Source organism: Somniosus microcephalus, chromosome 16, assembly GCF_052327205.1.
Source record: "Somniosus microcephalus isolate GS21.2 chromosome 16, FLI_Smic_1.0, whole genome shotgun sequence".
NCBI classification, from domain to species: Eukaryota; Metazoa; Chordata; class Chondrichthyes; order Squaliformes; family Somniosidae; genus Somniosus; species Somniosus microcephalus.
Genome location: NC_141002.1, coordinates 97,689,717 through 97,701,898, shown reverse-complemented (window position 1 = coordinate 97,701,898; position 12,182 = coordinate 97,689,717). Strand labels below are relative to the sequence as shown.

At 45.7% G+C, this 12,182-nt stretch overlaps 1 protein-coding gene across 5 annotated transcripts in view; it reads left to right on the top strand.

The window, feature by feature from the left end:
- Positions 1-1,009: 1,009 nt before the first annotated feature.
- caps2 (calcyphosine 2) overlaps positions 1,010-12,182 on the top strand; it is a 64,278-nt gene continuing 53,105 nt past the window's right edge. Inside the window, exons 1-4 of one of the 5 annotated variants that reach the window (XM_086009512.1) lie at positions 1,010-1,301; positions 1,447-1,546; positions 2,762-2,808; positions 11,723-11,768. In XM_086009512.1, the coding sequence (XP_085865638.1) occupies positions 1,057-1,301; positions 1,447-1,546; positions 2,762-2,808; positions 11,723-11,768 (438 nt within the window). In that variant the 5' untranslated portion in view covers positions 1,010-1,056. Of the gene's footprint in view, positions 1,315-1,446; positions 1,547-2,761; positions 2,809-11,722; positions 11,769-12,182 lie in introns of all 5 variants that reach the window. The other 4 variants (XM_086009515.1, XM_086009511.1, XM_086009510.1 and 1 more) reach the window with 4 other exon arrangements.

The window sequence follows — 12,182 nt, the reverse complement described above, 5'->3', positions numbered from 1 at the left end:
TTCATTTGCTGTAAAGTGCTTTGGGACGTCCAGTGGTTGTGAAAGGTGCTATGTAAATGCAAGTCTTTCTTTCTTAAACTACACTAAGCAGGGGAGTTCTCCCTCAATTAACATCACTAAAACAGATTATCACATCGCTGTTTGTGGAAGCTTGCTGTGCGCAAATTGTCTCTTGCATTACAAGACACATGTTTTAGCATTTTTTTAATATATATTTGTTCCTGGGATGTGGGCGTCACTGGCAAGGCCAGCATTTATTGCCCATCCCTAATTGCCCTCGAGAAGGTGGTGGTGAGCCGCCATTTCAGAGGGCCGTTAAGAGTCAACCACATTGCTGTGGTTCTGGAGTCACATGTAGGCCCAGACCGGGTAAGGACGGCAGATTTCCTTCCCTAAAGGGCACCAGTGAACCAGATGGGTTTACGACAATCCGGCAGTTTCATGGTCACCGTTACTGATGCTAGCTTTGTATTCCAGATTTATTTAATTAAATGAATTTAAACTCTACGCTGTAGCAAAATACTGCGGATGCTGGAAATCTGAAATAACAACAGAAAACGCTGGAAAAACTCAGGAGGTCAGGCAGTATCCATGGAGAGAGAAACAGAGTTAACGTTTCAGGTCGATGACCCTTCGTCAGAACTGGAAAAAGTTGGAGATGGGTTAGGTTTTTAAGCAAGTGCAGGGGTGGGGAAAGGGGGGGGAGGAAAGAACAAAAGGGAAGGTCTGTGATAGCATGGAAGGCAGGAGAGATTAAGAGACCAAAGGGATGATGATGCAAAGCAAGGGGAGATGGTAATGGGACAAGTTAAGAAACAAAAGATGACTCTAGATAAAGTGTAAATGGCAATGGCAGAATGATCGACAGCTGCCATGTGGGAGAGAGAAAAAAATAGGGGTTATGGTCTGATATAGTTGAACTTGAATTTGAGTCCTGAAGGCTGTGTAGTGCCTAATTCTATGCTTATTGGTTAGGTTGCAATTAGAATATTGTGTCCAGTTTTAGGAAATAGATCAGCAGCAGTGAAGAGGGTGCAGGAAGAGGATTCCCAGTGCATGAGAAGCTTTAGCTGGGAGGAGGAGGAGGAAGTGGACAGAAAGTATCAGAAGGAACTGGAACTCTGCTGCCAGCCGCAAAGTGCGCATGGGCGTTTGGATCCCGGAAATGTTGCGCCGAACGACTCGACGCGGGGGGGGCGGTCGTCGTGGCAACGCGTGGTGATTGACGTGGGCGGCCGAGTGAAGACGCCGCCAGGTGAGCAACTGGCGCGGCCAGTCCCGCTGACACCCGGCACCGCCAGGTAACAGCTCCAGGTGTGTGTAGGTAGCATCACCTGCACAGTAGCGCTCGACCACCTTCCCAGAGCTTTCTGATGCACAAGTCAGTCTTTAAACCCTTCGCAAGGATTCCAGTTAACGTCTGTTGCCTTCATTTGTCTTTTGCAGCATTAGCCATTTTTTTTCAATGGACCTGGAAGTAAAAGGCACCGGCACCAGGTCGAGGCATCAAGCCCAGCAGAATTCAACAAGGCAGAAATCCGCACAGGTAATCCTGGCAGGTGTATCCGCAGATGTTTGCATCTGGGAAGCTTTTTTCTTTCTGGTCAGCAAAAGCTACTGGGCCTCCCCAAATAAAACAGCTCCATACTCGCAGATCGCAGCCCCACAGAGTTTTAGATATTGTAATCTTAAGATAGTTTTAAAACGAAGCTGAAAGACTGTGTCTTGCCCCACTTTCAGAAGTCAGTTACTGAAGATTTTAAATAAAAACAGATAATGCTGGGGGAAAACCCTCAGCAAGTCAGGCAGCATCTGTGGAGAGAGGAAAAACAACAAAAACAACAATAACAACAACAATGCATTTATATGGTGAATTTAACGTAGTAAAATGTCCCAAGGCGCTTCACTGGAGTTTTATCAGACAAATGTGCCGCGATATTGGCTCGCAGCGCCCCGAGAAGCTTCCAGTAGCGCCCTCCTCCCTCTCGGAGCGCTACCTGGGAAAATCGGCCGTGGGGGCGCTAACTTTAGCGCCCTGGCAAAGATAGCGCCCCAAAGGGAGGTGCTACCCAATTTTTACTCCTAATTCATTTTCCCTATCATTTGAATGTTTGATGAGTAGGTAGAAGTCTTTAATATAGAAAGTGTTTTTAGAATGCATTAAAACATTGGTTATATATTTTTAATCATCGTGCTTACTGCTAATTCATCATAGATGCTGAGAGGTTGTTTCCCCTGGCTGGAGAGTCTAGAACACGGGGCCATAGTCTCAGGATAAGGGGTCGGCCATTTAGGACTGAGATGAGGAGGAATTTCTTCACTCGGAGGGTTGTGAATCTTTGGAATTCTCTGCCCCAGAGGGCTGTGGATGCTCAGTCGTTGAGTATATTCAAGGCTGAGATTGATAGATATTTGGACTCTAGGGGGATCAAGGGATCTGGAGATCAGGCAGGAAAGTGGAGTTGAGGTCAAAGATCAACCGTGATCGTACTGAATGGCGGAGCAGGCTCGAGGGGCCTTATGGCCTACTCCTGCTCCTATTTCTTATCACACACGCTGTTGGTTTATTTTGTTTACTGTTAGTTTTGTGATCACCAGCAGCTCATTAAGCTCACTAACAGTTTATTTTGCTAGTTACTAGTTTACTTTGCCTCTTACCACTCCATACGATCGCTACAGGTTCATTATGCTGACTGATAATGGCTTTTTGGTCACCGTCATTTAATAATAATTGGTTTTATAAATCTCCTTTTGTAAACAGGGTTGGAGGATATGTTCCAGTGTTGCTTATGGTCCTCGTCCTGATGAGTAAGTATCTATCATCGAACTTAATTTATTAATGTGATTACATTTTTAACTTTGTTTTCCCGCACGAGGCTTCTCATCTTCACTTGCCTTTGGTGGATGGTAAAACTGTCACATTGTGGTTTTCTTCCACCGTCGTGACCTCAAGCTGTCTTGGTCTAATCTGTTGACGGGAAGTGGTGCTGTGGTATGTACAGAAAGGCAGCATTATCTGCCCACTTAAAGACCGTTGCTGGTGTTACACTTGCTCTCAGTGGGCTCACCCAGGCTTTTGAGACTGCAATTCCTCAGTTATTTCTGAGTTTCATCATATCCTTTGGCACTCAGTATATCTGATCCATTCATTTTTTTCATTTATATTAAACATTCTCTCTCTCTCTCTCTCTCTCTCTCTCTCTCTCTCTCTGACTCATTCGCTCTCTCTCTCTCTCTCTCTCTGACTCATTCGCTCTCTCTCTCTCTCTCTCTCTCTGTCTCACTCTGTCTCACTCTGTCTCACTCTCTCTCACTCTCTCTCACTCTCTCTCACTCTCTCTCTCACAATTCACAATGCTTTATTGGCACGATAAGGTACATCTTATGTTGCCAAAGCATCAAAATACATTTATGGTTGAACACATAAACGCGGTTCTATTCATACAGTTTATAAATATACATTCGCCTTGTTTGTATATATTCTTGTCTTAGTTTACTGGTTGTCCCTCTGTTCATGGCAAGCTGTAACATAGTGTGCCGCCAGTGTTACACAGCTTCTCTCCTCCCCCAGTAGGAAAGGGAGTTTTTGGTTGTCATTCAGATTTCTGAATTCAGGGCATATTTGGGAGAATTTTTGGTAGAAATTCTCCCTGACTCTCTCACTCTCACTCTCTCTATTCAATTCAATTCAATTCAATTCAATTCAAATTGCTTTATTGGCATGACAAGGTACATCTTATGTTGCCAAAGCACAGAAAAACATGTATGATTGAACACGTAATCGCAGATCTAAACATACAGTGCATAGACAGATATATCCCTGTGTGTATACACACATATAATATGCATATAATCTTTTCTTAGATTTAATGGTTGTCCCTCTGCTTATGGCAAGCTGTAACATAGTTTGCCGCTAAAGTTACGCAATTTCTCTGTTCCCCTAATAGATATGGGAGTTTTTGGTGGTCATTCAAATTTTTGAATTCAGTGCATATTTTTATGAATTTTGGGTAGAAATTCCCCCTTATGTCCTGATAGTTTCCACAAGTTGTGAGGAAGTGCATCTCTGTCTCCACCACTCCCTGACTGCAGTGAGAGCATATCCTGTCCTCTCTTGGCAGCCAGGTCTGCCTGTGTCTGCCTTTTTTGATGGCCAGGCTATGCTCACTAAGTCTGTACATTGTCAAGGTTTTTCTCAGTTTGCTATCTTTTACCATGGTCAGGTATTCAGCCGTGGTGTATTGTCTGTTTAGGGCCAAATAGCAATCGAGTTTGTTTTGGGTTTTTGTCGTTTCTGTCCAATAGGTCAAATATTTTTCCTTTTTGTTTAGTGACAAATTCTCTGTATTAGGATGTCACTGTCCTGGAGCTGATTATTATTATTATTATTAGTGTTGGTAGTTACTTCACTGAGTCCCAGGACTAGTTGACTGAGGGGACTCTTCTCTATGATCATCTCTTGGCATTTCAGGGCTTCGTAATGATAGCAGTGGGCTTCTGGCTGCTGGGCTAATGCCGCTATCTCTCCCCTGTGGCTCTCCCTGTCTTTCTGCAGCTCCTTCACCTGCTTCCCAAGTAAATTCAGCTCTCTCCTGTATCTCTCCCTCTCTTGCTTTTGTTCTTGCTTCATTGCTGAAATGCTGCTTTCTTGGTCGGTTTTCAGTTGAAGGACCTCCTCTATAAGTTTAACCAGCTCTATCTCCAGCTGGTTAAACTTCTCCTTTAGTTGTACCGGGCTGTGGGACCCCAGGGTGTGTGCCTGGTCGGAGCTGGAGGGCTCACTCATTTCCTGGCTAGGCTGCTTTACTCCTGGTGAGCTGGAAGTGGTAGGGGGAGTGTGTGTGGCTTTCTCCCTGTTATTTGCTCTGGGGCTGGTCAATTGTACCATGGGGCTGTAGGGCCCCAGGGTGTGTGTCTGGTCAGAACTGTGGGGCTCGCTCTCCTGCTGGTTAAGCTGATTTACTCCTGGTGAGCTGTAAGTGGTGGGGGGAGTGTGTGTGGCTTTTTCCCTGGTAGCTACCCTGGGGCTGGTCCTTCCCCTCTCAACTATTCCTCTGTGTCTGGAAGGCCGTTTCAAAGTCTTTGAGGTTGCCTTGCACCATTATTGTCCCGTTTCTGTACATGGTGACAGTCGTCGTTTCACTATCGGGGTCCCCTGATTTCCTTATTTTCAGTTTGGACCCATTAGCGGTTTTTTCATGCTTAACACTGGGATAGTGTCTGGTGATTGCTTTGAGCCAAGCCGCTGACTGACCTGAGTAAAAAATGAGATTACTCATGTTCCCCTTTTTGTATCAGTCAGCAAAGAGTTTCTGGCTTCGCTCTCAGTTGCTGTTGCTTGAGCGATTTTCTTGCATTTTTTTTGATGTTGGGGGGAAGCTGGAAGAGGTTGCTCTCAGTGCGCCACGGGAGCTGCTGCGGCTTCTCTGACTCGCTCATTTTTAGTGTAAAAGTAAAAATTATTGCTGACCTTAGAATATGGGGGTGTCCTCCTCAATATTGTTGTACTCACTTAGTTCAGATTTTGATAGAAGGCAGGTTTCCTTGAAGTGTTGGTCCTCCTGCTGATTGCTGTTCTGCGAGTGTAATAACTTTTTAAAAAAACATTTCTGGGGCCCCGGGTTTGGTGTTTCCCTCTCCCGACTCGTGGACTTTCCCAGGCGCCGGACTCGCTCGCTCTCTAGGCCCCATACTCTCTCTCCTGGCTCGAGCCGCCCCTCCCGGTCTGGGTCTGGGAACCGCTGTTTCCCGGTGCCTCCGGGCTGCTCCCCCTCTCCGACACTGTGGTCTCTGGGCCTCAGTCTCGGCCCGGCTCCTCGGGCTTTTCCTGGGCTTCGTGCCCCGCACTGGCTGTCCCTCTCTCCCGAGTTCGCCCTCTCCAGTCCCCCGTCCTCGCTCTCTGGGCTCGGGCCGACCCTCCCGGTCTGTGTCTGGGAGCCGCTGTTTCCCGGTGCCTCCGGGCTGCTCCCCCTCTCTGACCCCGCGGTCTCTGGGCCTCGGTTCCCGGGTTCACCCTCCCCAGGCCCCGTACTCACTGTCCTGGCTTGGGCCACCCCTCCCGGTCTGCGTCTGGGAGCCGGTGCCTCCGGGCTGCTCCCCCACTCTGACCCTGCGGTCTCTGGGCCTCTGTCTCGGCCCGGCTCCTCGGGCCTTTCCCGGGCTTCAGGCTCCGTGCCCCGTACTCCGGCTGCCGCTCAGGCTCCATGCTCTGGCTGCCGCTCGGGCTCCGCTTTGGTGCCTTGCTCTCCCGGTTTTTCCCCAGGTTTATTTTTCTCTTTCTCGCTGTTTTTTCTTTTTTTCCTTTTTTTTCGGGTTCTGTCTTTTTGGCGGTCTTTTTCTTCAGTACTTTAAACTAATCTTAAACTTAAACTTAACTGAACTAACTTAAACTAAAATTAAATTTAACTTTTAAAACTTGAAGTGTAACTTTTTCCCCGCTTTAACGACAAAAAACACGAAAAAATTCAACAGCCCATCTTCAGCCCACACTCCCTCTGTCTCTCTCTCTCCCACACTCCCTCTCTCACTCTCTCTGTCTCTCTCTCTCTCTCTCTCTCTCTCTCTCTCTCTCTCTCTGTCTGTCTGTCTCTCTCTGTCTCTCTCAAATTCAAATTCAAATGCTTTATTGGCATGAAAGTTTACAGAGAACCATATTGCCAAAGCTTACATAGCAAAAAGGTACATTTTCAAACATTCTGTAGGTGTCAATCGATTTGACATTTGTTGGGTACATACAATATTACTTTTAAACAATATTAATTTTAAACAGTCGTTGTACTTCATTTGGTACGTTCAATATTAATTTTAAACAGTCTTAATTTTAAACAGTCCTCAGGTTGTGACATGTTGTTACATATTTGGCCCCAAGGTATGGTCTGTCTCCTTCTCCCAGGACTAATCTCAATTTTGACAGGTCATCCAATTCCTTGAAATCTGGGGTTGTTTGGCTTAGCTTGTTGAATAATATGTTTCTTGATGTGTTGAATTTTTCGCATTTTAGGAGGAAATGCATTTCTGTTTCAACCTCGCCGGCCAGACATTGATCGCATATTCTATTCTCTCTATGCTGCCAGGATTTCTTGTATCTGCCTTTTTCAATTTCCAGTTGGTGGTCGCTTAGTCTGTACCTGGTGAGGGTCTGTCTCTGTTTTGTGTCTCTGATGGTCGTGAGGTAGTCTGCCAGTTTATATTCTCTTTTTAGGGCCCGGTAACATTCTAATCTGCTTTGGCTTTCGGTTATTTTGTTCCAATGTTCCAGGTAGGTTTCTTTGCATTGTTTAATGATTTGGTTCACTCGGATTGGTGTTTGGACGGCTGTGTTGGTCTGGGGCTGGTCAGGGTCCGGCTGAGTACTTAGTTTCAGTAGCAGCTGACTCAGGGGACTCTTTTCTGGGTTTAGCTCTTGGGTCTGAAATGCTTTGAAATGAAGGGTGTCTGGGGAGCTAGATTTGAGGTGATTTAGGAAGTTTAGTGCTCGTTTTTGGATGTTTATTATCAGTGGGTATCTGCCTAGTTCGGCTCTGCATGCATTTGTTGGCGTTTTTCTTTGGATGCGAAGGATGCTTCGGCAGAATTCTGCATGTAGGGCTTCTATTGTGTGTTTTTCCCATTTAGTGTAGCTTTGGTGATTTAGCGGGCCCCATACTTCACTACCGTACAGTGCAATGGGCAGGATTATGCTGTCAAATATTTTGAGCCAGATTTTGATTGGGATTTGGATGTTGTAGAATTTTCTTTTTATTGCATATAGGGCTCTTCGGGCTTTTTCTTTTAGTGCATTCACTGCTATGTTGAAGCTCCCTGATGCTGTAATAGTTAGACCAAGGTAGGTGTAGCTCATAGTGTGTCCTATAGTGGTATCACTGAGGGTAAACTGGTATTTGTTTTCCTGACATCTGGGCCTTTTTTGAAAAATCATGATGTTGGTTTTTTTTTAGATTTACTGTTAGAGCCCAATTTTGGCAGTATTTGTCGAGTAGGTCTAGTTGTTGCTGTAATCCCTGTTCTGTGGGAGACAGCAGAACCAGGTCGTCCGCATAGAACAGGGATTTCACTTCTCCATCCAGGAGATGGAGACCTGGTGACTCGCTTTGCTCCAGCATGTCTGCTAATTCATTTATGTATATGTTGAACAGGGTCGGGCTCAAATTGCAGCCCTGCCGGACGCCTCTTCTCTGGGTGAAGAAATCGGTGCGTTTGTCTCCAATTTTGACCCCGCATTTGTTTTTCAGATACATTGATTTAATAAGGTCATAGACTTTGCCCCCTATTCCACACTGAAGAAGTTTATAATAGAGCCCTTCGTGCCATATAGAGTCAAAGGCTTTCTTGAAGTCGATGAAACAGGCGAATATTTTCCCATTTTTTGTTTGGTGTATATGTTTTTCAATGAGGGTGTGAAGGGTATAGATATGGTCGGCGGTGCGGTGTTTTGGAAGAAAGCCTATTTGGTTTTTTCTGAGGATATTCTGTTTTGTTAAGAAAATCAAGTAATCTACTATTTAGAATACTGCAGAATAACTTCCCTAGACAACTGTTGACACAGATGCCGCGGTAGTTATTTGGGTCTGATTTGTTTCCACTTTTATATATGGGGGAGATTAGTCCTTGGCACCAGATATCGGGAAAACAGCCTGAACGTAATATGATGTTGAATAATTTGAGTACCGCACCCTGCATCTCCATATTGCTGAACTTGAGCATTTCATTTTTGATGTTGTCTGGGCCACAGGCTTTCTTTAGGTGGAGAGATTTTGTTTTTGTGGCCAGTTCTTTCTCTCTCTCTCTGTCTCTCTGTCTCTCTGTCTGTCTGTCTGTGTCTCTCTCTCTCTCTCTCTCTCTCTGGCTCTCTCTGGCTCTCTCTGGCTCTCTCTGGCTCTCTCTCACTGTCTCTCTGTCTCTCTCTGTCTCTCTCTGTCTCTCTGTGTCTCTCTCTGTGTCTCTCTCTGTGTCTCTCTCTCTGTCTCTCTCTCTGTCTCTGTCTCTGTCTCTCTGTCTCTGTCTCTCTGTCTCTCTCTCTGTCTCTCTCTCTGTCTCTCTCTCTGTCTCTGTCTCTGTCTCTCTCTCTGTCTCTCTCTCTGTCTCTGTCTCTCTCTCTGTCTCTCTCTCTGTCTCTCTCTCTGTCTCTCTCTCTCTGTCTCTCTGTCAATTCAATTCAATTCAATTCAAATGCTTTATTGGCATGAAAGTTTACAGAGAACCATATTGCCAAAGCTTACACAACAAAAAAGTACAGTTTTCCAACATTCTGTAGGTGTCAAACAATTTTGACCCTTGTTGGGTACATACAATATTACTTTTAAACAATATTAATTTAAACAGTCTTTGTACATCATTGGGTACATTCAGTATTAATTTTAAACAGTCCTCAGGTTGTGACATGTTGTTACATATTTGGCACCAAGGTATGGTCTGTCTCCTTCTCCCAGGACTAATCTTAATTTTGACAGGTCATCCAAATCCTTGAAATCTGGGGTTGTTTGGCTGAGCTTGTTAAATAATATGTTTCTTGATGTGTTGAATTTTTCGCATTTTAGGAGGAAATGCATTTCTGTTTCAACCTCGCCGGTCAGATATTGATCGCATATTCTATTCTCTCTAGGCTGCCAGGATTTCTTGTATCTCCCTTTTTCAATTGCCAGTTGGTGGTCGCTTAGTCTGTACCTGGTGAGGGTCTGTCTCTGTTTTGTGTCTCTGATGGTCGAGAGATAGTCTGCCAGTTTATTTTCTCTTTTTAGGGCCCGGTAACATTCTAATCTGCTTTGGCTTTTGGTTATTTTGTTCCAATGTTCCAGGTAGGTTTCTTTGCATTGTTTAATGATTTGGTTCACTGTGTTGGTCTGGGACTGGTCAGGGTCCGGCTGAGTAGGAGTACTCTGTCTCTGTCTCTGTCTCTGTCTCTGTCTCTGTGTCTCTCTGTCTCTCTCTCTCTCTGTCTCTGTCTCTGTCTCTGTGTCTCTCTGTCTCTCTCTCTCTCTGTCTCTGTCTCTGTCTGTCTCTCTCTCTGTCTCGCCCCCTTCCCCCCTTCCCCCTTCCTCCCTCTAACTCCCTTTCTCTTCCCTTCTTTCTCTTCTCTCTCCCGTATGGCCGTCATACACGTTCTTATACTCGTGTTATCAGGCTTTGTAACAAGATGGGAGGCAACATGTATCAGGTTGGAGGTGGTTTACCAGGAACAGATGGGAAGTGAGTGATGGAAGATTTGCAGGTGGCAGAGGTGTAGAGCTTACTGAAGGGAATATGGATCCGGCCAGGCGAGACTGTGGGAAGATTGCAGCTGTAAGGAAGCAGGACATTGAGGCTGGTGCATGGGATGGAGTGAGCTACAGATATGGAGTATTTTGGGAAAGAGTGGAATTTTGGAGCTATTTTTGGGGTGGGGGTTGGGATTGAGCTCTGCAGATAGTTGTTTGGGGTGGGGGAGCTATGATGTGGAGTATGGGAATACTCGGTGAGGTGCGAGGTTCTGTTAGCACTGTGGAGGGCAGGGAGCTGGTGACTGGGAGTTCTCGAGGGCCAGAGCTGGTAAACGGAACTCTCAAATCTGGGGAATGGGAGCATTCAGAAGAGAGTTGGGAAGACTGGCGTAGGGCTGGCGTGTGGGGACACGGGGATCTAGCGGCACTGGAGCTGGTGTATTGGAGCATTGGTGAGGGAGCGGGATTTAGTGTTGGGGGTGGTGGGGAAGGGGTTTTTGGGGATGTTAGAATCATGGAGGGGTTGGGATGGGAGCACTGAGGTGGGAATCAGGAGAGGCTCGGGTGCCAGGCTGGAAATACTCAGAAACGAGGGCACAGGGAGGCAACAAGTGCTAGCCAAGAACGTGGCACACACAGGAGGGGAGCAGGTCAGAAATACCACCCAGAAACTAAGGCTGGGAGAGAGACAGAAGGGATGGGCAGGAGTGGAACCTGTGCACAGTCACTGGAGCCAGTAGCTTCATGTCTTTCAGGATGGTGGTGGGACTTTGGTGGTTCTTGAGGCACGATTAAAGTGTGGCTATCATATCTCGAATGATGTTAGTGTTTATTTAGAGCAGTCAAAACATAGGGAGGCCTTGAGACCCATCTTTGACATTGCTCTTCTGAGATCTAAGCTGCTCAGTAAAATTTTCTTTTTGCAGCTTGTGAGCTTTGAAGGGCTGGTTGTCAATGTGTGGAAAAGATTTTGGTGCATCGAGGCAGGTTTCTCACTCTCACATAAGATCATTATTTTCACTTGTGACTTATGGGGCATTTATACATTTTTAAAATTAATTCACGGGTCTCACTGGCAAGACCGGCATTTATTGCCCGTCCCTAGTTGCCCCTTGAGAAGGTGGTGGTGAGCCTCCTTCTTGAATCGCTGCAGTCCGTGTGGTGAAGGTGCTCCCACAGTGCTGTCAGGGAGGGAGTTCCAGGATTTTGACCCAGCGATGATGAAGGAACGGCCGATTATATGTCCAAGTCGGGCTGTGTGTGACTTGGAGGGGAACTTTGAGGTGGTGGTGTTCCCATGTGCCTGCTGCCCTTGTCCTTCTAGGTGGTGGAGGACAGGGACCTGGGAGGTGCTGCTGAAGAAGCCTTGGTGAGTTGCTGCAGCGCATCGTGAAGATAGTACACGGTGTGCTGATGCTGGAGCGAGTGAATTATTTTTTTTAAGGTGGTGTAGGGTTTGCCAATTTATACTCCTGTAACACTCTCTCACTGGTACACGTATTACAGCAATATTTTCTTCATTTCAGTGTGCCTGTGTTAGACTTGAGGAGACTTGGTGATTCAGATGGCGAGGTAAGCAATGATTCGCTTTCTGAAAAAGAATTCTTTAAATGCCATTGTGGTTTTGCAATAGATTAGCAGTCCAGAAATGAGACTGTTTTTGTTTTAAAACTTTCCCTATTATGGATTAATAGCCCCAGAGTCTGCCTCCTACATAGATTCCGATTTTTGCCTGGTGTTTAAAGAATGCTGGCTTTCTGAAATATACGCTTTCCTAATGTTCTGGCTACAAAGACAAAGTATAAAAGCCTTAACACTAAAATAGAAAAAAGGGGAAGATTGTTTCTACAGGAATTTTGCTGCATTAGCCCCTTTCACTTTTTGTTTCTTTTCTTGCACGTTTCTGCAACTTTCGTGCATTTCTTCCAACCTGAACACCATGGTTTGTACAACTGGCATGCGCTGTTAGAAAATAGAAACATAGAA